General features: G+C 40.6%; 1 protein-coding gene across 1 annotated transcript in view; it reads left to right on the top strand.

Moving 5' to 3' along the window:
• Window positions 1-6,200: 6,200 nt before the first annotated feature.
• The window catches only part of ARHGAP15 (Rho GTPase activating protein 15), a 320,977-nt gene continuing 302,605 nt past the window's right edge, over window positions 6,201-24,572 (top strand). Inside the window, exons 1-2 of the mRNA XM_053948319.1 lie at window positions 6,201-6,240; window positions 22,842-23,021. Coding sequence (XP_053804294.1) covers window positions 6,217-6,240; window positions 22,842-23,021 — 204 coding nt within the window. The 5' untranslated portion in view covers window positions 6,201-6,216. The remainder of the gene's footprint in view (window positions 6,241-22,841; window positions 23,022-24,572) is intronic.

The following is a 24,572-nucleotide window of genomic DNA, read 5'->3' on the forward strand; positions in this document are numbered from 1 at the left end:
AGCATTGCAATAATTTTGCTATGCACACACCTCATGCAAGAGTAGAGATGCTGTAAAACATAGCTCCAGGCTCCTTCTGCTGTAGCCTGGAGGTGATTCTTCCACCAACCTACGGAGGTGACGGCAGCATTAGGGTGAGGCAGTGCTGGGTACCTGCTTTAGGAGAGTCTCTATCAATCTTGGCAAATTAACAAAATAAAAAGGGCCCCAAAAGAACAATATTACAGGCATGGGCCAGAGCATGGCCTTGAGAAACAAGGGAAAAGGAAGTCTCTGACTTGAGAGACCACAGACTATAGAATTAAAAGGAACTGAAAAACTGGAACAAGCTCAAGAGCTATAGAATGAGGGCTATCAGTTTTCTATTTTTGTGTGCTTGGAGCAAGCTGAAATTCATTGTATTTCCACGGACGTGTTGAAGTGCTCTGAGTAAGGACATTCATGTTTTCTGTAGGTGGCTGCTGTGACTAAATCTTCCAAGAAATGCAAACAGCCAAACATATCTAATGCTCAGCTTGGTGGCTACGAGTTGCACTAAAGATGACCTTCTTATTTTCTTTTTTTTTTTCTTTTTTCCTTCCTCAGATCTGGATACCCCCACTCACCAATAACCTGATTTCCTGACATCTCCCAGATCTTGTGAGAATACAGCAATTGCCTGCCAGGAGGGAGCTGAGGAAAAGGGCAAAGGCAAAAAAAAGAACCAAGCACACAAAATAGAAGTATCTGTGTATTACATGAGCAAATAAAATCACAGGAAGGGATTGAAACTGACATACAGAATTAATTAATTCAACTAACTGCTTCAAGTCTTTGATAAACTGATTTATTTGATGTTTCCCAGTCCATTCCAAGCAGCACAGTCTCCCCTGAAAGCTTCTGGACACAAGAGAGGACATTCATCTGTCTGCAGAGGAGTTTGACATCCTGCAACTGACTTTCCCTTGCATTTGTTGCTTTTTTTTTTTTTTTTTTTTTTTTTTTTTTTTTTTTTTTTTTCCTGGCACCAGTGCCTGGACAGTTCTGATGAACTCTGGGATGGCAGCATGGGAGGGAGCAGGGTGAGAGCAGAGCTGCCACTCGGATAAAGCCTCTGTTAGCAAGAGACAAGAAAAGACCTCAGCAATTCTTATTTCCACTGGATTTGATGGGGACACATTGTTTGTGTGAATAGCTTGTTTGGCTGCTCGCTTATGTTTATTTATTTATTTATTTATTTATTTATTGTGAATTGGGACTTCGGTACGGTAGAAATTAGACTTTTGAAAAAATTATTTTCCTCAAAGTCTGAAGCAGAAGGAGAAAATATCTCAGAACATCTTATCTTTCTTCTCTGTTCATCCTCAGCATGGGATTTTACAGGATTTGGGATTTTCTCCACTGGAAAGTATTCACCAAGTAGCTGAAACTCTTTTAACAGAGGTAGAAGCAACACTGGCTGAGCATCGTTTTTGTGCTAAGGACTGACATACTCCTTCCAGAATCTTCCTTCACCATGAAAACAATGACTGTTTTTGTAGCTCTGACTTGATCACGGGCTCATAGATCAAGATAATATCTCCCAGAGAGCACAGCTCTTTTCTTTCAAGGTTCCTTATTGTGTGATAAAGTGTGTAAAACCACCTTTTTTGGCAGTTTGGTATTGTAGTACTTTTAGCACTCCAGAAAATACATTTACACTGCATTTCAAGCTTGCATGTAACTAAATCCTGTCAAGGAAAGTCTTTACATAATGCATCAACATATGCTGGGGTTTTGTCTCTTTTTTTAGTACAGTATGGCTATACAATGGTTTGGAGTGGCTTTTCTAAGTTATTAAATATAGCCCTAGGCAAGGCTGGCTTTTAAAATAAATGGCAAGGTCTGTAAAAACACCTGGGAAAGAGAGAGAAAAAGAGTAGTTTGGATTTTTATAGAACTTTCTTACTTTCTTAGTAGTTTTCGTTAACTTTAGTGTCTTATTTTTTTTCTTTAACAGTGAAATATAGCAGTAACTAAGCTTGAAAAATAATGAGGTTAAACAAAAAATAAATGTTATTTTCTCAGTTATGAATATTCCTAAATCCAAACCTCATTTTAAGGCAAAATGAAGTTTATTAGGAGTAAATGTTCAGAGAGTTCTATCCTAAACTTCTCTGCTGCTCTCTGCAGTTTATCTGTTGTCAAAACTTCAGTGCCTCAGCTATTAAGTGATTTAACGCAAGATCATTTTTCTCCTAAAATGTGAATGTTCTGGGTTTTAGACCTCAAGTCACAGCACATATGTTCCTTCCATAGAGCCAGCATTAGAGTGCTGGAGAATCTCTAAAGATCTATTTCCTACCACCTGTGACCACTTTTTAAAACGTCTCTTGCACTTTGAAGACCGTGGTAAGTGAAATGGATTGTCAGGGGGGAAAAAGTCAGCTCAGAGCAAAAGGGTTTGGAAGATGGTACCAGGATGTTGACAATGCACGTTGTGGTTGAGAGGGCTGTGTGAACCCAGCCATTTCTATATATTTACATTGACATTTACATCCAGGCTCCTGCATGATGAGCATTTTATAGCCCAAGCAGGTGATACTAGAGGCTGCTCACTCAGGCTATGAGCTGTTGGAGCTGTTACATGGCCACAAGCACAGCCTTCTTGACACATCAGAATGTGCTTCCAGAAACATTTTTGCTGGGATTAAATATTCAAGGCCCTTGCAGCAAAAAAAAAAAAAAAAAAAAAAAAAAAAAAGAAATGGTTGCTGAATGGACATCAGCATTCTGAGTAAATGATTGCTATGAGCAAGAATATGAATTACTGGCCATGCAGGAAAAATGAATTGTTTCTCCTTTTGAAATGTTCTAAAATTATGAAAAATTACATCTCTCTGGTGAAAGATGTATGGAAAAAATCATTATTTTTTAACTGTCCAAGGCCAGGTTGAATGGGGCTTGGAGCAATCTTGTTTAGTGGAAGGTGCCCCTGCCTATGGCAAGAGGTTGGAACTGGGTGATCTGTAAGGGCCTTTCCAAACCAAACCATTCCATGATTCCATGATCATCACTGACTCTTCTAGTTTCCTAGGGTTTTTCCCAGTGAATTGAAAAGTTTTGGCGCTTTAGCCACTTTTATTAATAAAAAAATTATTTTCTTCTGCAACGAGGCAAATGATGCACAATTGTCCTTCCAGGCCTGTGCCTGTGTGCTGTCAGGTTTGTATTGTCTGTTACAGCTTGATTTAAGCACTGAATTAGTTTTGCTACTGGGTGTCTGCTGTACAAGCCAGACACCAGGCTGCCTGCCAGTCATCACAACAGGGAGTAAAGGCTGAACTAGGCAAAAACAACAGAAAAAGTCAAGTTTTCTTTCCCCCTTAGGAGACTGCTGGTCCAGAATAAATGTCGGAATAGCTGTTTATGCACCTGAGGAAGCTCATGGTACCTCTTGAATTTATCATAACAGAGTTGACAACATTTGCTGGGGATTCAGCACCTTCATTCAACAGTGATTTTTTTTTTTAAACAGCTTTTTTAGCTTTAATTCTCTGAGGTATGAGATGAGGCAATCTGGATGCTCACCAGCGTGGTGACACATCTCATAGGCAATGACGCCATCAGCCACTAAAACAGGGACAAGAAATCAGCGCCTCAGAAATGATGCTCCATCTTTAACTTGCACAGCAAACACAAGGGCCAACCTATTGCACAGCAATCTGCTCCAGGTAGTGCCTATGCAGCTTCTCTTTCCTGCTTAGTTTTACTTAGATTAAATGAGCGCTTAGATTTTGTTAAACTGGCTCTTTTTTTTTTTTTTTTTTTTTGCACATCTAAAGTATTTTCAGCCTTTCAGAGATCACACAGGAAGCCTGTGCTGCATAAGTTTGAGCTGTATGCAAAGCTGCCATCCTTTTATAGAATTTTGTCACTGCTGACATACTGTCAAATGGATGTGAAGGAGCTCAGACGCAGTCTGCAACTCGAGTGAAATGTTAGGTGTGCGGTGAAAGATGTTTTCATGAAAAATGTCATGTCCCCAGTCATCTAGGGTTTGCACCAGGTAACATAGGCAACTTCTGCTGCAGCATTTTACAGGTTTGATGGTGGCTTTTCACATTTTAGTGGTTCTGTTGTCCACACCACTAACAAATATTTTGTGACTTTAAAAATGCTTCCAGTGATTTTATTTGAGGAAAATCTTGAAATCCACACAGCTACAATAGATTTTTCACTTAAAATTTATTTCATATGGCAAAATCAGTTGGTATACACACTGCTTTTAAAAGAGTTAGCTGTTAATTACTGCTGCTGAAATGATTACTAGAAATGGTTAGTTTACAGAAAAATACTATATTGCTCTCTCCCCTCCTCAAACCTGGGAGAAACCCCTCGTCACTATTCATAGACATAATTCCCTTTTTAATTTCAAAAGTCTAACTTTAAGATACATCCCTGAAATGCAGGGCCCACAAAGAAATGCTAGTTTAGAACAGTGAAGAGCAGCTGTTGTGCTGTTCAGCTCCCTCTCCTGCTTGTCCCTGTGTGCTGCCTCTTGGCACACATTGGCAGCATTTGGAAACAAGCAGAGTCTTGGTGCTGGCTTTGTGTGGTCTTTGGCATAACTGGATCTTTGGCCATGAAATGGGTCTTGTAGAAGTTACTAAAAATGAATAATAATAATAAAAGGGTCACTGTGTAGCCTAAGAGCTCTGCCATCCCTTCAGCAGGGCTGTCCCCCTGTTTTATTACTGGACTTATCTTGAGTCCCTGAAGGTCTTGCTTCCCCACTGCTTTAGTAAGTGCATGATGGACTAAAGCTCCTCTCTACAGGAACTTTCTTGCATCTTTTTTCTTGCTCAATAGGAAATGAGCTGCCTGCAAATCACTCTTTTCTTTGCAGCCTTTTATAATATGTCACAATCCCTTTGTAGGCCTGTCCAAGCTCCGGTGCAGGCACAGACCCCACCCCTCATTTCCTATCTCCATTAGGATGGCTTTGTTCTCCCCATTATCTCGATTTCCCTCTATTACAGCCATGGGTTGTTCTGTGGGATCCTCCTTTAGGGGGACTTTGTTGCTGGACCTCTGTACAGATGGGACAGAGCTTCTTGAGGAGCTCCATCTGTCAACAGAGCTCATTTTACCTCACTGTTGGGACAAAACCCTAAACATCAGGACAGCCATGATTTCCTCATGTCATTTGGCAGGTGTTTGGTGTTTTTTTTTTTTTTTTTTTGTGGGAGACAACCGAAAAAGGACCCCTTTTTCTGCCAAAGCATTACCAGAGAGCTGTTCAGCCTGAGCAGCATCGTGATTGTGCTCACCACATCACCACAGCCCTGCCCTGCACGGGAATCCCCGCTGCTCCAGTTTGCAAGTTGACCTAGAAATACCAGGAAAATAGTATTGTTCCTTGCTGAAAGAAGAAAAAAAAAAGCCACGTGGCAGACACTGATGAAGGCATTTACAAGGAAGGGGCGTTTCCAGAGCCACACAGGCCCAGAGCTGTGCCTGAATGTGGTGGTTCTCTGGGTTCCCCCTGCCTGGGAGGGACCATGGGGTGTGGGATGCTGCGGGAAGTGACGCAGGGCAGCAGCTGTGTGTGCCCCTGCTTCTCCAAGGGCTGCTTCATGGAGAAGTCTTAAAGTAGAAAATCAAAGAAAGAGAAGTGTTTGCCTGTCTGACCTCTACCAGGCAATAGTACAAGTCACTAAGGGCTTTTTTTCTTTAGTAGCAAACTCTCTGATTGTCCAGGACGTGCTACTTTTTTAATCTAAATAACAGTACAGTAAGTGTCATGCTTAATAAAGCTATATTTCAAAATAGCAAAGCAGATTTGTTGCAAGCTATTTATTTCAGTACTCAAAGGGTTTCATTGAAGGTAAGAAAAGGGAAGTTGTCTTAAGGCTTAGAATCATAATTCCTTTCAGCATTTCCTTTTAAACCTCATCTTTACCTTTTGCAAAAGCCAACCTTCCCTGTTTGCTGCGATTTTCACAAAGAAGCTGCTTTTTTTTCTCTAATCCAGAAGAATTTTGCACTAACCTCTAGATATAAGTCGCTCATTGGTGAGATGGTTCACTTCTGCTCTTGCAGGAAGTGGTTTCATTTTACTTTTTCCCTGCTTTTTTTCTCTCTGTATGAGCTGTGGGACTAACTCAAGTGCTGTCTCTAGACACGTGACCTTGATCTTTTCCGTTCTTTTGAAATACTTAAAGCTGTTGCTCGTTGATGGCGGCTTGAGATGAGATGACAACGTCCCTGAGGCTGCAGGTAAGGAGCCTCCTCTGATCCATCTCGATGCAGTTTGGATAACCTGTTGCTGAGGATTTTTTAAATAATCATGGCTACAAGCATTTTGTAGGCATTCAAATCAGGTTGGTTTGTTGCACAATTACTTTATTTCTGTATGCCTTTGTGAATTTGAAAGCAATGAGAAAAGTGTAGAGGATACAGATGTGAAATGAGGTTTTAAATCAGTTCAGAGTTTAGCAAATCTGTTGCATTCTGTGCAAGTGGCAACTTCACCTGACCTTGTCTAGTACCCCAAACCACTAATCCCTTCTCATATCCCAGTTGGAACTAACTCCCCAAAAATGCAGGAAAGTTTGTGGCACTGGCTGGGAAATGAGATTAGATCACTTTTCCCAGTATTTGCCCTTCCTGAGTGCAGTTTAGCACTGGTGGATTAACTGGCTCCTGTGCTGGTGACCATGAGGGATGTGATTAGTAGCCATGGATACTGTAAAAGTCAGTGCTAAGGTAGGTATCAAGTTGTTTTGGTATTTCTAGAGCCTGAAGATGTTGATAGAGGGACTTCTTGCCCTACTCAATAGCAAGAAGTTTGATACCACTCTATTATTTGTCAGGTAAGAAAAGAACATGCGGCATAAAGGACATTTTACATAAAATATCCTGGGTTTCTCTTTGGGCAGTCAGTGCTGGAGCTGTTCAGTGGAGATGTCATGGCTGTGTGTTTCCTGTGTGGGCTGTTTAAACCCCGACTAATTCATCCTTCAGAGCTGGCCAGAAAAGGGTTGTATGTCCTGAGCCCCCACCTCAAATTTTCCCTCAGCAAAGACACTTTTGCATTGCTGTTGGTAGGCAAACAACTTTTTGGCCTGCACAGCTTTGCAAAGAAATAGTAATTCAGGGAGATGCTCAAATAACACAATAAAGCACTTTGATCATGGGCCACACAAAGGAGAGCCAGAATTAGCAAGGCTTGTTTTATGCTGAAGGTTTTTTATCCCAGTAACATGTAGCTTGCTACAAACTTTGTGACTTGTGCTCCTGTTTGCAACTGATTGCCTTCTCCAAATAGGCAACTTGGGTTTCTTTTGGAAATATGGGTCAGAGTTGAAAGATATCACACGTGGCTCAGAGCTCATTTTGGAATCGTGCATACTAATTGGAGACAGATTTTAGTGTAATGTTGTAAGATCACATTTCATATTTTCTGTACTTTTTGGAGAAAAAAAAAGCTGTCCTGCCTGCATACACAAATCAGCACAGACAGGGAAATTGTATAAAAAGAATATGTTCTCTTCCTGGACTGTGTTTGTCGTGATTTTTATGTTTCTGCTGCAGAGTCTTAGAGTAATTTAAAATGCATTTTCCAAAGAGCTGTGAGATTTGGTGAAGTAGTTTGAATTCTCAGAGTTTTATGTCTTTATTTTCTCCCTTTCTCTACAACTTACCTCTTTGTGTCAAAGCAAATTCATTTTAAAGCAGCATGTCTTGTTCAGTTTACCTCTCCATCCAATTACATCTGTGAGGTACATTTGTTCATTTTCTTTTCCAAACAGAGTGAACAGCAAAAGCACTCTGTATTTTAAAGCTGCTGCTAAACACTATTATTGAATTGCAAAAAAAAAAAAAACAAAAAAAAACCCAAAAAATATTGCTTTTTTTGACACCATTTGTTGTAGAAACTTCTTTTTGCTTTGACACAAAGATATCCTGGTTTGGAAGAGGTTCTCCATCTTCTTCCAACCAAGCTTGAGTGCATGACACTCTTGGTAGTCCCAGGGGGCTGTATCCTGGCCTTGGGTATTTTCCTCCCTACCTGGAATGAAACAGGAAACAGAAAATAAAGTGGTGACAGAGGCATGTTTGAATTTTCCTCCTGGTGTTTGGGTAGCAAAACCCCACAACCTCCAACGTGATGCTGGAGAATTCCAACAGCTCTGGTTTGGATTTCTCTGTCTGTTTCTGGTCCCATAAATTATTACTTCTTTGCAGCAATGAGCTTCAGGGCAGGGCTTAAGAAGCAGCATCCCATGCAGTGGGATGGATTTCCCTTTGTGGCCTCCAGTGCTGCAGTGAGAATGGCTTTGGCTGTGCTGCCCAAAGACTTCAGCTGGGTCTCTGCTGCTAGGCTTTGAGCCATGCTAACTGCTGTACTGGGGTGTGTTTTACTGATTCACATCCAGGAGAGTGGGCTATAGGCAGTCTTATGGATTTTTGGTCTCACTATGTGTAATTCTGATACTTGCTTATTTTTCTTGATTGTTTTTTTTTGTTAGATACCTCTGTGCTGTGTCAGATGTGAGTTGTTAACCATTTAATGAGCTGTTAACCATTTAATGAGCTGTTAAAGCCTGTGTGGGACTAAAAACCATCTCTTGTTGCTGAAGAAGTTTGTCAGTACTTAAGTGTGTTCCTAACTTTTAACCTGAAACTTTTAACCAGCAGTTGTACAGAACTCCTAATCCTCTATTGGTGCTGTTTGGGCTGATCTCTTTTAAAAACAAAATAAAGCATCACCTGAGCTCCAGCCAAAGTCTCTACATTCCATTTAGCTCCTAGGAGCTCCATATGAATGCATGAAACCTGTTTCTCAGTGCTACAAAGGCAGAAATTGGTGCTGATGGATACTGATATATGCAGATGGTTTTCCTGATTTCATTTTTTGGTAGTATAAATTTTGAAGAAAGCAGATTGGATACAATTTTGGCACAGATTTTCCATAATAATTCAAGTGCCATTCAGAGCACTGCAGCTCTGAATGCAGATTTCCCCACCTGGTTACACAACCTGCACAAAACTGTCCTTTTTTCCATTCTGTGGTGGCTTCCCACAGCTTTTGTCACCATCAAACTGGTGTCATGACCTCTGAGGGTCAGGGTAGGCTGAATGCCTTGCTGCCTTCAGCATTTGGAGACCTGGGCTAGGTGAGGAGATGTTGGCGTTACCTGCTCTGAAACCTTCTCTTAAGGTGGGTCTGCTTCAACCAGTGAACCTGAATTCCACCCTCACCAGCCCCGAAGGACAGAGATGGTTGTTTCCTTGCTGGGTGTTAGGATCGTGCTTTCATGCACTCAGCATGCCTCTGTCCGTCCTCCCTGCTTTGAGAATTACTATAAAAAGGTTGTTTTGGAGACTCACTACAAAACAAGCACTGCTAGCTCCCCATTTACGCTGGGACTTCCTCAATGCAGAGCTATTTTTTACTTAAAGAGTGAGTGTCACAGAGTCTTGCATCATCTTTGTCACAACTTGAAGCTCCCTGGGTTGCAAACTTCCAGGCTGGCTGAGACAGGAGCAAAAGGAAAGCACTTGGATTTTCATTAAGAAGGTTAGGAAATAATTTTCTGGGCACAGATGTTTAGATGTTACAAACTGACAAAGGGGCAAATATAGCCCATGCAAGAGCTGTCAGTGGAAGCAACCAGGCCATGCTGGAGAAGTCTTTCAGAGCATTATTGGTTCATATTTAAGTAATCTGGAAATGTTGACATCTGGCACATGTAAAATAAATCCTCTTTGCAGAAACTAGGAATCAAAATTCATATATGCTTAAAAATTTTGACTTTTTTATCTTAATTTTTCTATATTTTCACTCAGCTTATTTATGAGAAAGAAATGTTTTCAGAATTAAGTAAGAAAGGTAACAGAGATTTAAATAGATATTTATATTCTCCAAATTATCTGCTAAGCTACTGTGTGTGTTGCATTAACTCAGGGAGTGCTCAGTTATTTACTGGAGCATTTCTTCAATAAATTAACTGAGTTTGATGGTGCTATGGTTGGTGGTAGGTTGTTTAAGATCCATATAACTCTTCCTGCCATTGGAGATTGACAGATATGAAACCATTCACTTGCAGTTAAGCTGGGTAGTGTGGGTTTCTACTGTGGTTTTCATGAATATTTCTTCCAAACCTTGTGCCTGATACACTAAGCAGGCACAGTCCTTGAAGAGATGAAGTTAAAGGGACTTATGATTCCTTCTGCAAAACATCCATCAGTTTTCAGTACACCTGCAACCTGAGATGAGGAGGAAAGGGAAACAGAAGTGAACGTGGCTTAGAGCTGAAGAGATGTGTGTCAAATGTGTGCTTGTTCTTTGTTTTGGATTTCTTTTTCTGCCACACCCTGAGCAAAACCTCTGCTGTACTTGGTGCTGAATCAGATACCAGTTACTGAAAGTGCTCTTGGGCAGGACACAGCCCATGGCACCTGAACGTGTTTATTTGCTACTCAGGATGTTACAAATTCTCTTCCTTTCAGGGTGAGGAAGGAAATGACAGAGATATTTTGTGGTGGCAGTTGAAGCTCTGGAGTTCTGTCTCTGAGAGGGTTCTGTCACCTCCATGGCTGGTGGGTCTGTCACACATCACAGGACAACCACAGCAAACATCAACAGAAGCCTCCCTGGGCTCTCTCAAAAATGCATTTCTAGCAAATAGTTTTGCTATGAATTAATTAATTAATATTTTGCAGCTGGGAGGGTATCACATCAGCCTTTCCATCTCTCAGAGTTCTGGCACATGCTGCCATTTGTGTTTTGGGCTGAGTAGTGCTGAAGTTTGATCCAGAGAGACTAATGTTTCCATTATCAGCAATATATTGCATTCTTGGTTAATTTATTGGGAGAAAAAAAACACACCCAACAAAGTATAGTAACGAGTATGTGATGATTTTTAGATTTAGAATTAACCTATTTAGCATTAATCCATCCACCATTAATCCATCTGCTCTTGGAGTGCCAAAGAAAGCAGAAACAGCCCAAGTGAAAGCATGTCAGTTCCTCCTCCTTCATTAATCCTAAGCCCTGGAAAAGGCAAGGAGTGCCCTGAGATTTAGCAGACACTTAGAGGAAGTGATGTCTTCAACCCATTCTTGAATTTCCTTTGGACAGTCCAGCACTAGCTCCTGCTTGAGTAGGATGCAGTCACAGACACCTGAGACATTCAGAATTGCTGCACAGAGTTTGAATTCTGCACAGAGTTTGAATTCTGCACAGAGTTTGAATTGGAAAACTTCCTTTCTAGCTTTCATTTTCTTCTGAAGTTTGGGTCTTTTGTAAAACCTTTCTTAGAGTGGGGGTAGCTGAAAAGAAGGGATCTATTAAGATGTGGAGCAAAAATTGTATAGAATAAAAGAATGAAAGAAGTTAAATGAAGAAATTTCTTATCTGAGCAGCAAGATTCAGGTGTTTAGGGAACAATGTTGATGCAATTTAAGGACATTTTAACTCAGGTACACAGGACTGCAGAGGTTTGTTTGAGCTGAGTGCAGCTATTTCATCCAAAAAGGGATTTAAGGATGCTACCTCACAAACCCAGTGGAAAATGTATTAGTCATGAAGTATTTTTGCCCTGAACAGTGCTGGGGGCCGATGAATGGCTGTGACTGTCTCACTATGAGTGTTGGTGCTTGCAGGTGGCTCTGCTGTGTTCCTGGAGCCATTGGCATTGACTTTGGCTGTGTGTAGCACATCTGTGCTGGGACACAGGTGGTTGTGGCCTTCTGGCCAGCAGAAAATGTGTACAAGATTTCCTGGAATCATCCTGAGCCAACTTAGTGAGATAAACTTTTCTGGTCCCTCGCTAAAGAGTTTCATTTGCAGCAAAAAAAAAAAAAATTGAATATAATTAACAGAGCCCATACTCAAACTACTTGTGTCATCAAAGCAATCATGTCAGCAGAAATGGAAATAGATGATCTTTAAGGTCCTTTGTGGCCCAAACCATTACACAAGTCTATGAAATTAACTTTTCTGACAGCACAGCACCCTTGGTATTTCCCTGTGCAGACACCTCAGCTGCACGATGTGATATCAGATGTTATCACACAGAACAAGGGCCTTTGTCTTCTCTTGGCCACGTGGTGCCAGGGAGCAGCCTGGTGGGGCAGACACTCCTGCTGCAGAAGAAAGCAAACTGGGCGCCCCATGAAATGCAGAAGAGGGGCTTGCTCAAAGCAAACCACAAAGAATTTCCCCTCCTGGTTCCTGCTGCGACTCAAAAGTTTTCTCCCAGAACTGTAGGTGCCATCTCTGCTGCATTTCACAGCAGCGTCTCTTGGAAGTGCAGCACCAGGAGCTCTGCAGAGGAAAGTGGGGATGGAGTGTGGGAACGGATTAAAAGTGTCTGGAGGATTTTTTTCCTCCCTCAGATGGGAAGTGGGAGCAGTGAGAAGTAAGGGAACAGCTGTAGGATCACAGCACAAAAACTGCTGCAGATATAGATGATGGGAGATGGGGAGAGGGTGGGAGGGACTCTTTCATGTGCACAGCACAGGAAGTCAAACATCATCCGGGGAGTGGGAGGGAGGGCATCTCTCTGCCCGGGTAAAGGACAAGTCTCCTCTCTGTAGAACTACTGAGGCAGGCAGGGTCAGCAAAGGAAAAAAAAAAAAAGTGTTATTGTAAGTTTTAAATAAAAAGAGAAATAAGTTTTTCATAAATTCACTTTATTCTTTAATTCATTTTTAAAGTCTGAGAAGATTTAAAGCCCTTGGTATTCAATAATCTCAGTATCTCAGTTTGACAGATGTCTTCTGTGGGTTGATGGGTATATGGAACTGCAAAAAGGAGAAAGATATAGCAAATGTGCATTGAAACTGCTAAGCTGAGGAGCTTTCAGATACTCTAAGAGGTTAAAACTGCTGTTGCTGCTTCACCAAAGAACTCAAGAAGGCATTTTTTCTGGTGAAGGGGATGGTGCTGCTGCAGGAACTGAGGACTGGGGGGCAAAGTGAGGCATGACTTACAACTGCTCAGTAGTGCCCAACTGCTTTAGAGTGAGATAAAACTCGTGTGTAGTTTTACTCAGTGATGAACGTGAAATGTTTCCTCCCAATGAATCATCCAGTGGAGCCGTGGGGAGGGCACAAAGGGGCCGTCACACCCTACCCAAGCAGGCCTTGTGACAGTCCTCTCCCTGTCAAATTAAGCCCAAAATTTCTGGTGGCAAAGCTCTGAAATTTAGAACTTACAGGAAGTTTGTTTCTTTGGCTATTTGCAGCAAGATTTCAGGTGTTTAAAAAATATTTTTCTAATACATCACTTTGTCTTGTGGTACAAACTCTTCTACTTCTCCAGAGAGTTTGGGCTGTTCCAAAATTACCATCACCACATGTCTAGTTCAGGTAAGCATGGAAAGCTTGGATGAATATCCAAATCTCTGTGAGGAGAAGTTCTGCAAAATTGAGCTGGAAGTATTTCAAGCAGCCTTACTTTGAAATTTCTGTCACTTCTGCTTCTGCTTGTATCTGTAAATACTGCAAGAATAACCTTTCCCATAGTATCTCATCACTTCAGATCTGGCAACATTAAAAGTAACAACACTTTTCTGAACATTTAGGCTATAGGAACAGATTTCTTTCAAGCACCGGGGAAAATTTGTGATTCTTATGTGATCTTCCTAGAGAAAACATTGGATTTTTTTTTTTCTTTTAAATTCCGAATTAGACAGCTTTAAACTAAAAAGTTACCATGAAACAAGCATCAGGTGCAGGTGTGAAATGAGTTCAGACTGGTCAGTCTTGAGCTGTTTGCAAAGCCATGGCTCTCTGCTCTGTATTAACTGCAGTAAATAAAACTCAGCATAAAGGAAGGAGGTAGAAGGAAATTTTTTTCTCCTTATGAGTAGGACAGGTCAAGAGTAACCAAGCATTTTCCTCTAGCACTTATTAGGTCATATTTAGTGTTAAACCAATTAAATGCATGAATTATGAATTGTTACTAAATTTTATGCTGCTGTAAATTACTTAATGCCATTGGTCTAATGTCCAAACCATTCTACTCCTGCTGTTTGGGGCCATAGGAAGCATTAGAAGTGCTGTGCATGGGATGATACTCACAGATTGGTTTTTAATACTACATCTTTATAACCAATATTCTCCATCAGAAGGATTGCACTGTTCAGAAAATAGAGGCAGGTGTCATGGATCAGAAGCAATCCAGAAAGAAATGAAAGGTGCTGCCAGCAGGAAGACCTAGAAGTAGCTTTTTTTTTTTTTTTTTTCCTTTTCCCAGGCATGTTCTTTTACATATTCAACTGAATTTCTACTATGGACAACTGTTCCCAGAACATATGCAGGCCAAACTGTACACAAAGGATACTTTTAGCTTCAAGTTCCACTGGAAGCTGAGATATTGAATTGACATGGGAATGGTGAAAATAGACTCCATTATGCTATCCCATATGATATATTGGGACAGAAGAACTTTTGAAACAACTGCTACCTTTTTTGAGATTTTCCCGTGTAACATAATTAGGAAACTGAGGGATGCAAGAGGAGGCATGACCATACGAAGTCACTTGATGACTTTCTTTCACCCAAACAACATGTGGTTTTGTTGTTTTCAATAATACCCCAGTGACATTTCCAAGCAAGTTTTGTTTGTGCAGGGAAGACCTGCAAAGAGCAGGTCACGGAGCATTACAGGATTAGAGTTGTTGGATCTGGAGTCATAAAATGTGGATGTGAAGAGTTTATCATTGTATCCACAAAACTTTGGAATTGCAACTCTCCCATTCTCCTCTCTTTCTAATTCTCAGAACATTTCCAGCCAGATAGGAAAGCATTTCCAGAGGGAGAAGGTCTCTGCCCTATAGAGACCAAGCAGATTTTCCCTGTTTTCCTTTGTCATCTGAACTGCTCTTTTTAAGGGTTTAAGAACCCTTGCATAGAAGGGTTAGAATGCATCTGTATAGAAGGGAAAAGACTATGGGCTTATCATCTTCTAAGAAATTCCAGAATAACACAAAGGAGGACTTTAGGCCCCTTTTAAATCCTCATTGATGACCATTGCCAGTCCAGAAGAGGCACATAAATTTTCTCTCTTCATGTTTCACTCCATCCAGTCCTGGAGAAAAATCAAGCAAAAATTTGTAAAGATTAATAATATTTCCATTGAATATATTTAGATAAGATACTTTGCTGCCACTTGCTAGAAAGTGAGACTTGATATAAGCCTTTTGTTATTATATTTTATCCTTTTATTTTTTTTTTAATTTTGTAGTGTGCTGTTACTTGTTGAAAAAATAGAAGAAGGCTAAAGTCAATCTTCACATCAATAAGCCACTCGTAGTTTTAGCCCATCTGTCAATAGACAGGAAATCACTGTACAAGTCTGTAAGGTATTGTGGGGTGCAGACTGTATTTATGTGGGTCTGTGACTTGCTGTAAGTAGAGAATAACATATCCCTAATATGTGTGGAAAACCCTCAGAAATGAGAAATGAAGTACCACACTCCAATACTTTAATTCTTAGGAACTGAGTCATCAAAAAAACCAAACTTTAAGTATGTTCTCAGACCCAAAATTAAACAAAACCATTGCTTCTGTACAATGGGGCAAGTCTGTGCCCTCCCCTCTTGTGACAAAGTGCATTTCCTTGCCTGATCCATAATGCAATGAATGCTTTGTCTCTCCTCCTCAGGGGTGCTTAATGTTGCTATTCCTCAGCTGTAATTCCATCAGCCTCAGTTGGTTCACTGGGAACTCAAAAACACAATCAGGCTGGTAAGACCTGCCTGGAACCACCTTTTCTGTATTGCACAAGCCAGAAAGAAATGATGTTATATCAAAACATGTTTTGTTCCTACTGGATATTAGGTCAGTACATGAGATTTCTGTTGTGAGAATTTTGTAGTTGCTAACCAAGACTTGTAAAATATAGGCCTTTCTTAATATAAGAGAATAAATCAGAGAGGTTGAAATTGTCATCATACCAAGGATCAGGTTAAAATCTCACCGATAACAGGTTTTTCAGCCCAAAGCTTTGTTTAATGCTTTACTCTTGTATTGAGTTACTACTTAGAAAGTCTGCTAAGTGATAGGCCAAGAGGAAATGGCTTCAAGTTGTGTCAGGAGAGGTTTATATTGGGTTTTAGGGAAAATTCCTTCACTGAAAGGGTGGTCAAGCACTGGTACAGTCTGCCTAGGAAAATGGAATCACAGTGCCCAGAAGCATTCAAAAACATGGAGATGTGATGCTTCAGGACATGGTTTAGTGATGGACCTGTCAACGGATGATGTTAGAAGTATTTTCCAACCTCAATTACTCTCTGATTCTATGATTTGGGTCAAGCTGCGTTGAGAAATTTGCCTTTATGTGCTTCCTTCATAGAGACTGAATGATATACCTCAGAGCATAAAAAATTGTGAATAATGGTTCGGGCAGCTTATGCCACACACGGTGACAGAAAAATTCTGGACAGTGAGATATGGCTCCAAACAAAGCATAAAAGATAATTTGCTCTTCTCTTTGACCACAGCAGAGAGAGGGGTGACTGTACATATAAATTGGAGTGGGCCATTTCTGCTTTTATTTGCAGAAAGTCCACAAGTACTGGACTAGAAAAGAGAAACTACAAAGCCAGCTTTTAGAGGACCTCCATGACCCTTGCTCTGTGATTGTCTGTCTGAGACAGCAGCAAAACTCTAATATGGCTGCAAGAGGGTAAAAAATAAAAGAGGCTGTGATAATTAATGCTGATGAAGATGCTTTTTGTAGGACTTAGGGTGCATCAGCTTAGAGATGAAATTGCAGTTTTGGGCGATAAGGGAAACTGAGCTGCTGAGTTTAGGACATTTAACATTTTACAGCAGGCTGAACCAGGCACTAAATTCTGGTTTATTGTCTGTCTGATATAAACACACAAAAGTGGGGTAAGGATCCAGGCAATGGTGATGTTGTGTCATTCCTGATCTCCTGCTTTGATTAAAGGTAGGAGTGATGGTTGAAATTAATCCTGCTTCCTAAGTACCTGATATTTTTTTGGAAATGAAAAGGCATAGGAAGGTTATATTTGCTTTGTATTTTCAGTCCAATGGATTTCTGTGTTTTCCAGCACTCAGATGAACTGGCTTCAGGACACTCCTGGGCACCAGCCCAGGACACTGTATCCCTCGGCAGCCTTTCCTGTCTGTGTCCCTGCCCTGGGCACAGGGGTGTGGTGTGTCAGCTCTGAGAGCAGCACGGTGGGGATGGCTGAAATAAAATTGACACAGCAAAGTGCAGATAGGAATAATTAAAACCAAACAAACTATGGAGCAATTTATTGGCTATCCTCTCTCTTTACATGTAGTTTTTTTTTTCATTGGTGCACCTTTATTTTCCATCACTGTGTGTATTTAAGAACTTGCTGCCCTGAGCTGTGTGCCTCTGCACAGATATCAGTGCCAAAGGCAAAACCTAACAGCAGCACTATTTACATAGGTGTGTTGATTTTGGTGATAAACATTTTCACAGACACACTGACACATTCTTCTTATCAGGAGTTAAGGCTCCAACTCACCCCATGTCTGGCATTCTCTTGTTTTTTTTTTTTCAGTTGTTAACTGCAACTTCTGCTTCCATTTTTGTGGTTTTGCAGGCTCACAGGTCTGGTGTGATGGTGAACCTAGTGCTGATTTTTATCCTTCTGTGATATTGTTACATTAGGTTTCATCCATGCTCTTCAAGTACTGTGTGTTCTTGAGCAAAATACTTAAATTGGTCAATGCAACAAGATGCACTTCAATTTTGCAGTGTATGCACTTTGCTGGGTTGAGAACTTTCATGTTCATTATGCTTCTGACTTGACAGTGGTGCAAGTCATAAGGAGGAAACGTGGGAGAAATTAAAAGCTAATTTAGAAATACTGAAAAAATATATTATTTTAAAGTCATAATCCTGAATAACAAATTTGAGAAGTTCTATTAATTAGGCTTTTTTTTTTTTTTTTCCTTTTTTGAAGAAAAGAACATGTTACCGCTGTTTAATCATAGAAACCTAGAATGATGCATGTTGGAAGGGACTTTAAAGATCACCTTGTTCCAACCCTCTGCCATGGGCAGGGACACCTTCCACTACTCCAGGTTGCTCCAACCTCATCCAACCTGGCCTTGGGCACTTCCAGGGATGGGGCAGCCACCGTTTCTCTGGTACAAGATGCTGCTCAGTTATCATTTACATTCTGCCTTCTACTGTATGTAGCTGCAGGAAATGTGGGCACAGCTCAAGCCAAAATTTGGAAATACTGCTATCTTCTTGTTTCTTGAAGAATTAATTCTCTGCCTTGTAGGAAATCTACATACTGACTTTACCAGTACTGCAGCAAAACTCAGGAAATAAAGTTCTTGGCTAATACCAATCTGTTCACTCATTATAGTGTCACTTTTTGGACAAAGCAGAATGTATAAAATGGATTGAAATGCTGATAAATTCAGTATGAAACTCATTCTAGGTCCATGATGTGCTGTAGGAGGGCAGTACTTACAGACTGCCATTCTGAGACAGGAACCATAGTTCAGCTACAAGAGATGCAAGAATAGTAGGGATAAGAGCAATTCACTGTCTTTAATTTTTCAAAAAGCTAAAAAATGTATTTTTGCTTTTTTGCTAGAAACTGTAAACAGCAACAGAAGAGTTTGCTTTCATTTTGTTTGCTTTGTAATCTCCTTTCTCTTTTCAAAAGGACAGAAATAATTTTTCCCCATCAAACAAAAATAATTGACATATTTTCACTGTTATCAAACGCCATGATTCTATGAAAGCTCTACTTTCAAATGAAACATTACAGAAAATCTTCTGGTGAATAGTTTTGGCTGTTCCAGACACTTTGTGGGGAAGGAGGAGATCTGACCTTCACCATTGGGCTGGGTTCTCAGAAGTGGGAAGGCTTTGCTGTCTGTGGATTTGCGTCTGCCATAACCTTTCTGATTTTCACCTCTACAACCCTCATTATTTCCACACCATGTGTTTGAAAGTCAGCTGTACATTTAGAAATTGGGTTTTTAGACTCTTTAGGAACTGTCAAATGCCACTTGAATGTTTATCAGCCAGCTCTCCCCTGTAGCTGGTGCCTGAGCTCTGGCTTAACTCAATCTGCTGCACTACAAGGTTGCTATGATACTTGCTGGAGCAGACTTACATCCTTCTGGAGCATTCCAAACACATGGACCCGTCTGTGGGAAAAGTCACTGCAAGAGTTGACCCACTGAGGCTGCAATTTTTGTTAAAGGATGAGCCACTTCCTTCAAAGAAGGCTTTTGACCTCCTGAAGTATCTCTGAAAGTGACTGGTTGTGTAGGACTGAATTGGCTTTGCTGCTGCAGCCAAAAAGGTGATCTTGTTCCTTCAGCTCAGTGGTGTTTCTTGCCCCATAAATAAGTGATTCACACACTTTCCAGAAACTGAATTTCTTCTTCCTCATACCTACTGTAACCTCTTTTCCCCACTCTATGAATCAGTTTTTTTCTTCCTGCGTCATCCATCTGTTCTCATGTCAAGGATTTTTCTTGCCCCTGACTATTCCTCACCCTTTTCTAGCCTGCCCCTTCTGTTCCACAGTGCCCCAAAGCAGTTATTTCCAAGAGGAATTTTGAGTGTGTACCCTTGTTTCCCTTCTCTTATGTTAATGTCTCAAAGTTGTCCTGCCCCTTTACTCCAGGAGCACTCTAAACAACAAGGTGGAGAGGAGGGGAAATTCTGTCTTGGTTTAATGCCTTTCTCTAGCAAATCAACCATAGGAGGTTTCAAAACTGAAATTTATATCCAGACTGTTTGCCAAAAGGCAAATTAGATAATTATATAATGGACATGGAGTGCCACACAAGCAGTTGCACGGGGCTTGGCAGCTCTGCCTTCCAAAGGAAGCGAAACAAATTCCCCTGCAAAACCGGCCCAAACTTGGCCCTGATGCTTCTAATAACAATTTGGAAGCACCAACTCATAAATGCAGAAGATAGGATCCTTTTTATGTTTTCTGAAAATATTTTATCTGTTTCCTGATGGTCTTCCCCTCTGTTATTAAAAAAAAAAAAAAATTAGAACACAAATAAGCAAACAAACAATAGAGGCAGGGTAGAGTATGAGGATTACCAAATGCTCCTTGCAAATGCAAATGTCGTGCTGTTGCTTTTGTGGAGCTCATATTCAGGGTGCCATCTACTGGCATGTAGGGCTGGTAACGCTGTCAGGAGTCTGCATGGAGCTTGGACAGCACAGGATTCCTACCTGAAAATCCTAAGGGCACAACTTTAGTACCTTTCTTCCATATTATGCCAGACTTCCTTCATATTCTGCAGAATCTCACTGTGTTTTACACTAAGACAAATCTAATGGTGGAAATGCTCCGTTTTGGGTTTTGTTGTTGTTTTCTTTTATAGTAGTTCCTGTCATTTTAGTATCTTGGAAAGCCTCCTTGTAATACTCTGATGTATGCAAATTAGTTCAAATTTCAGGAAAACTAACCAAGGTTCAATGAGATTAGAACCAATAGTTTCAGAAGTCTTCGCAGCCCTGCCGTTTACTGACTCTGCTCCTGCTTGTGATCCAGGGCATGACTTCGTCACACTATTAAACTTTTTTTATGGCACGTCATGTACTGACAACACCAGACAGAGACTACCTAATTAAAACTCATAATGCTCCTGAGAAGGGATATGTCAGAGCTTTATAGGTGGGAGACTTCAGAAGAAAATCTGAGCAATGTGCTCCAGCCAAACATTGGATCCGTGACAGAGCCAGCGCTGCTCTCGTCTCTCGAGTCTGATCCGCTCTCCAGCCTGGAGCCTACTGAAAATCTGTTGAGAAGCAATTTTGATTTGATACCAACATGAAATAAAAAATGATTTGACTCTCCAAGTTTAGGAGGAGGGAAAAAATAATTTCCTGCTTGGAGCTGCTACAGTCCTTACTGCCAAAATGGCAAAGTACCCCTGTGACATGGATTTGGGTGCTAACTGCTCTGAAAGGTGGTGAGAAGTGTCTTGGGGAGGGAGAACACACAGTGCTGCCCACCAAAGATTCATGGAAAGAGTTTTCTCAAGTACAATACACCAGCTCTGCAGCAGTCATAGGCAGGCATGCTGCTAAGTAACATGAAACAGCTTTAATCTAATTTCTATAACCCGAGGTTCAACTTCTGTGGGGATCCTTGAGTAACTGAGTCAATGCAGGAAACAGCCAATGGGCACAAGCTTTGTTTTTGGTATGGATATTTTGGATTAAATTCAGTGTTTCTATCATGGCACATCATGTTGAGTGAGTAATGGGCTAATATTAAAGCACTTCCTTCTTTCTTTTGTTGAGTGTGCTATCACAAATGCATATAAATTCCCCTGAAGGTCCCAGCCCATGCCAGGGGATTTGGAAATTTAAGGTTGGATTTTTTTTTAAGTTGGATTTTTAAGGTCCCTTCCAATCCCCAAAATAGTCTATGGTTCTATAAAAAGCCTTCTGGACATGGGCCAACCACTTCTAGGTGTTCCTGCTTGAACAGGTTGGACCAGATGACTTACCAAGGTCTCTTCCACCCTCAGCCATTCTGACTGCATGACCTGTTGTTATCATCCTCTACATTTAGAGCAATTTCCTGTGAGGGATGGTTTTATCAGTGCTGAGAGTCTGAAGCTGTGGGAGCTGTGTCCTCCCACCTGTACAGGCTGTGCTCCTGCCCAGAGATGTGCAGCAGATCTTCCCATCTCCCCCTCCCACCTTTACACCTGGACAATGTGTTCTCTGCTCTATGACGTCTTCATAGTAATGGGCTTTCTTGAAATCAAGGAATTTAATCTTTCAGAGCCTTCAGAAGTTGTGGGGATGTTGCTAGAAATAGCCATGCTCTCCAACCCGTTTGGAAAACGCTGATTTTTCAACAGTTTAGACTATAACTGCACTTAAATGGATTTCCATTTCCCTGGCTCCATAGTTGGGAAACCAGCTATTTCAGCTTGTGTAGTATCTCTTCCTTACACATTTTCTCATGTGGTTACACAGCAATATAAAGAGCCAGTTTTCTTGTGACTCTCAGTAGATTACTGCACCCACGAGCTACATGTAGTAGTACGAGGGTGAGCAAGGGGGGAGGAAAACAGAGCAAGTGTTGTACATCACTGTCTTGGTGTTTTCTACAGGAAATATAAAGCAACTTTTGACTACCAGAAATGTTTCAGGACTCTGAATAGCTAGAAGGGAGGTAATTGAGTGTTTCTAACACCAAAATGGGAGGTTGAACAGCAGCACTGTGATCATTCTAGGTCCACCCCCCATCCAAGGGCTTGAGAGCTCAGCGATTTCTCAATTTCAGATTTTAAAAACAGACAGAGAAACAAAAATCTCATCCATGCTGCTGGTAGAATTGTGAAAATTAAGGGCTATTTTATCAGCTCCAGGTTTGGCTCTGGGACACTAGCAGGGTTTCAGCGTGGCCCTGAGATGCACTTGTAGCTGGCCCGTGAGGGACTGTGGAGGTAAGATATGTTAATTGGCTTCACAGCGTGTCCTTTCCCTTTGCAAGATTTAAAATGTGTCGTGTGAGCAGGGCCAAAGACAAAGTGGAGTGGCTGCCAGCTGGATGTGGCAGAGGCTTGCAGGGAGATTACACCATGGAGGAGAATGGCTTTTGAGATAAGGATAATCTTTTACATAAACTAACTCTTCCAAGGCAGTTTGGATGGGAGGGTGATAAGGACAATAATAAAACTGCAGGCTGACACAGCTGATAGTTATCCTGGTGTTCAAAGATGATCAAGATCTTGCCAGCAAGACAACTCAGCTTCTTCTCCTGACTGCAGTGACACAGACCTGGCATTGATACGTTTTTGTATGAGGAGTCCCTAGATTAATGCTCTTATTTCACATTCTTCAGGTCAACCCAGCAACCATGGAAAGGTCTTCAACTTCTGATACAGCCTCTGAAAAGCCTAATCCTTCCCACCATAGCACGGGGGCTGTTCAAATGAGGATCAAAAATTCCAACAGTCACCATGACAGGCTGAGCCAAAGCAAATCTATGATTCTCTCTGAGAATGTGAAAGTCGCCGAGCCCGTAAGTAAAACACTCCTAATATTTTCTGAGTCTTCAAATTTTTAAAAAAAAATCTATGGATTTATTTTATGCATTTTAAGACACTGGTTCCATTATCATCCATTGAAAGGAGGGATTTAAAGTCACTAATACATTTTTAGGAGTATCTCTAGGCATTGGAATAACAATTTTCCTTCATGAAATACAGATTTTGGCTTTGGTGGCCATGATCATAACAGCTACTCAGCATTTCAACTCACAGTTGTAACAGCTCTTAAGTAAGGCTTAAGTAAGTAGAGAATAGCACTTCCAGTTTCACATACATGAAGGGTTTCTCAAAAGGCAAACTTGAAAAGCAGACAGAAGAAGCTAAATGGAAATTTCAAACTCTGCAAATGATTTTGTAACAAAAAGTCTTGCTGTAAGACTGAATGAATTGTACAAAAATCAGACACTGAATATATGCTGTTATTTCAGTAGTTAACAGAGTCATTTTTTTATCCATTTGCATTTTTTTAAAATTAAATAGTTAGTGATGAACTCTATTGCCAGTTGCATCCCTGCCCCTGTACTCCTTGTGAGCTACTAAACAAACTGATTGGTATGAGTCTCCCCTGGTTAATTTTCTTCCATAATGGTGGCAACTTGCAGCTGAGGCCATATGATGTTACAAAATTATTTATGCAATGTTAACCACTTTTTTGGACTCCAGTTCCATTTTGTTCTCAGAGAATGCAAATGAGGGGGAAAACTCTGTTAGCTGGGGACAGAGTCCCAGATCTCAGCCACTTCTCACAACCATGCCAACCATTTTTTTTTTTTTTTTTTTTTTTGCTGTTGATGTAATGGATTCCTATGAAACATTCAGCTTTTTGACAAAGTTATTAAATGGAGGAAAGCCACAAGACCTCTGGTATTTCCTTTTTACTCAAAATTGAACCTCAAAATTTAGGCTTATTTAGAAATACGTTATTCTAGTGATTAATTTCTCTGGTGTAATTTAATTAATTTCTCCTTATATTTCTAGAGTGAAAAATCTGTTTAGATTTTAGCAGCTGATAAGATACTCATTTACCATTTATTTAAATTATATTCTTTACCTCAGACACACTGCATATGTTTTTCCCCTTTTATCTGACTTGCAGTGTTCTTCCACCAAAAACTTGGAACACTGCTTATAATAATTTACTGGGAATACTGTAATGCAATACCAGGAAGAACTGTACCTTTGAAAAAGTTTAAAAGTTAAGTATATTTAATGGTGCCTAACGTTTTATTGGCTGTGTTTAACAAAAGGCACTAGGCTGCAGTTGTTTTTGACAAGCATGAAAACATCACAGCATGAGACTGCAAAAGGAATTATGTAGAGAAATTACAAGTGATCCATCTCTCAATGAATTATCCACCTCAATAGCCTGCAGAACTCAGCTACCAATTAACACCTACTTTATTACATGTTGGGATGTACTTAATAACTTTCATGTGTTTATGCACTATTACCTTGACTGATGCCTCTTGTACAATTAGGCATAATTGGCATATCAATATGCAAAAGTTAAAAGGATTAACCCT

The sequence above is a fragment of the Vidua chalybeata genome, chromosome 7, assembly GCF_026979565.1.
Source record: "Vidua chalybeata isolate OUT-0048 chromosome 7, bVidCha1 merged haplotype, whole genome shotgun sequence".
Taxonomy (NCBI): Eukaryota; Metazoa; Chordata; class Aves; order Passeriformes; family Viduidae; genus Vidua; species Vidua chalybeata.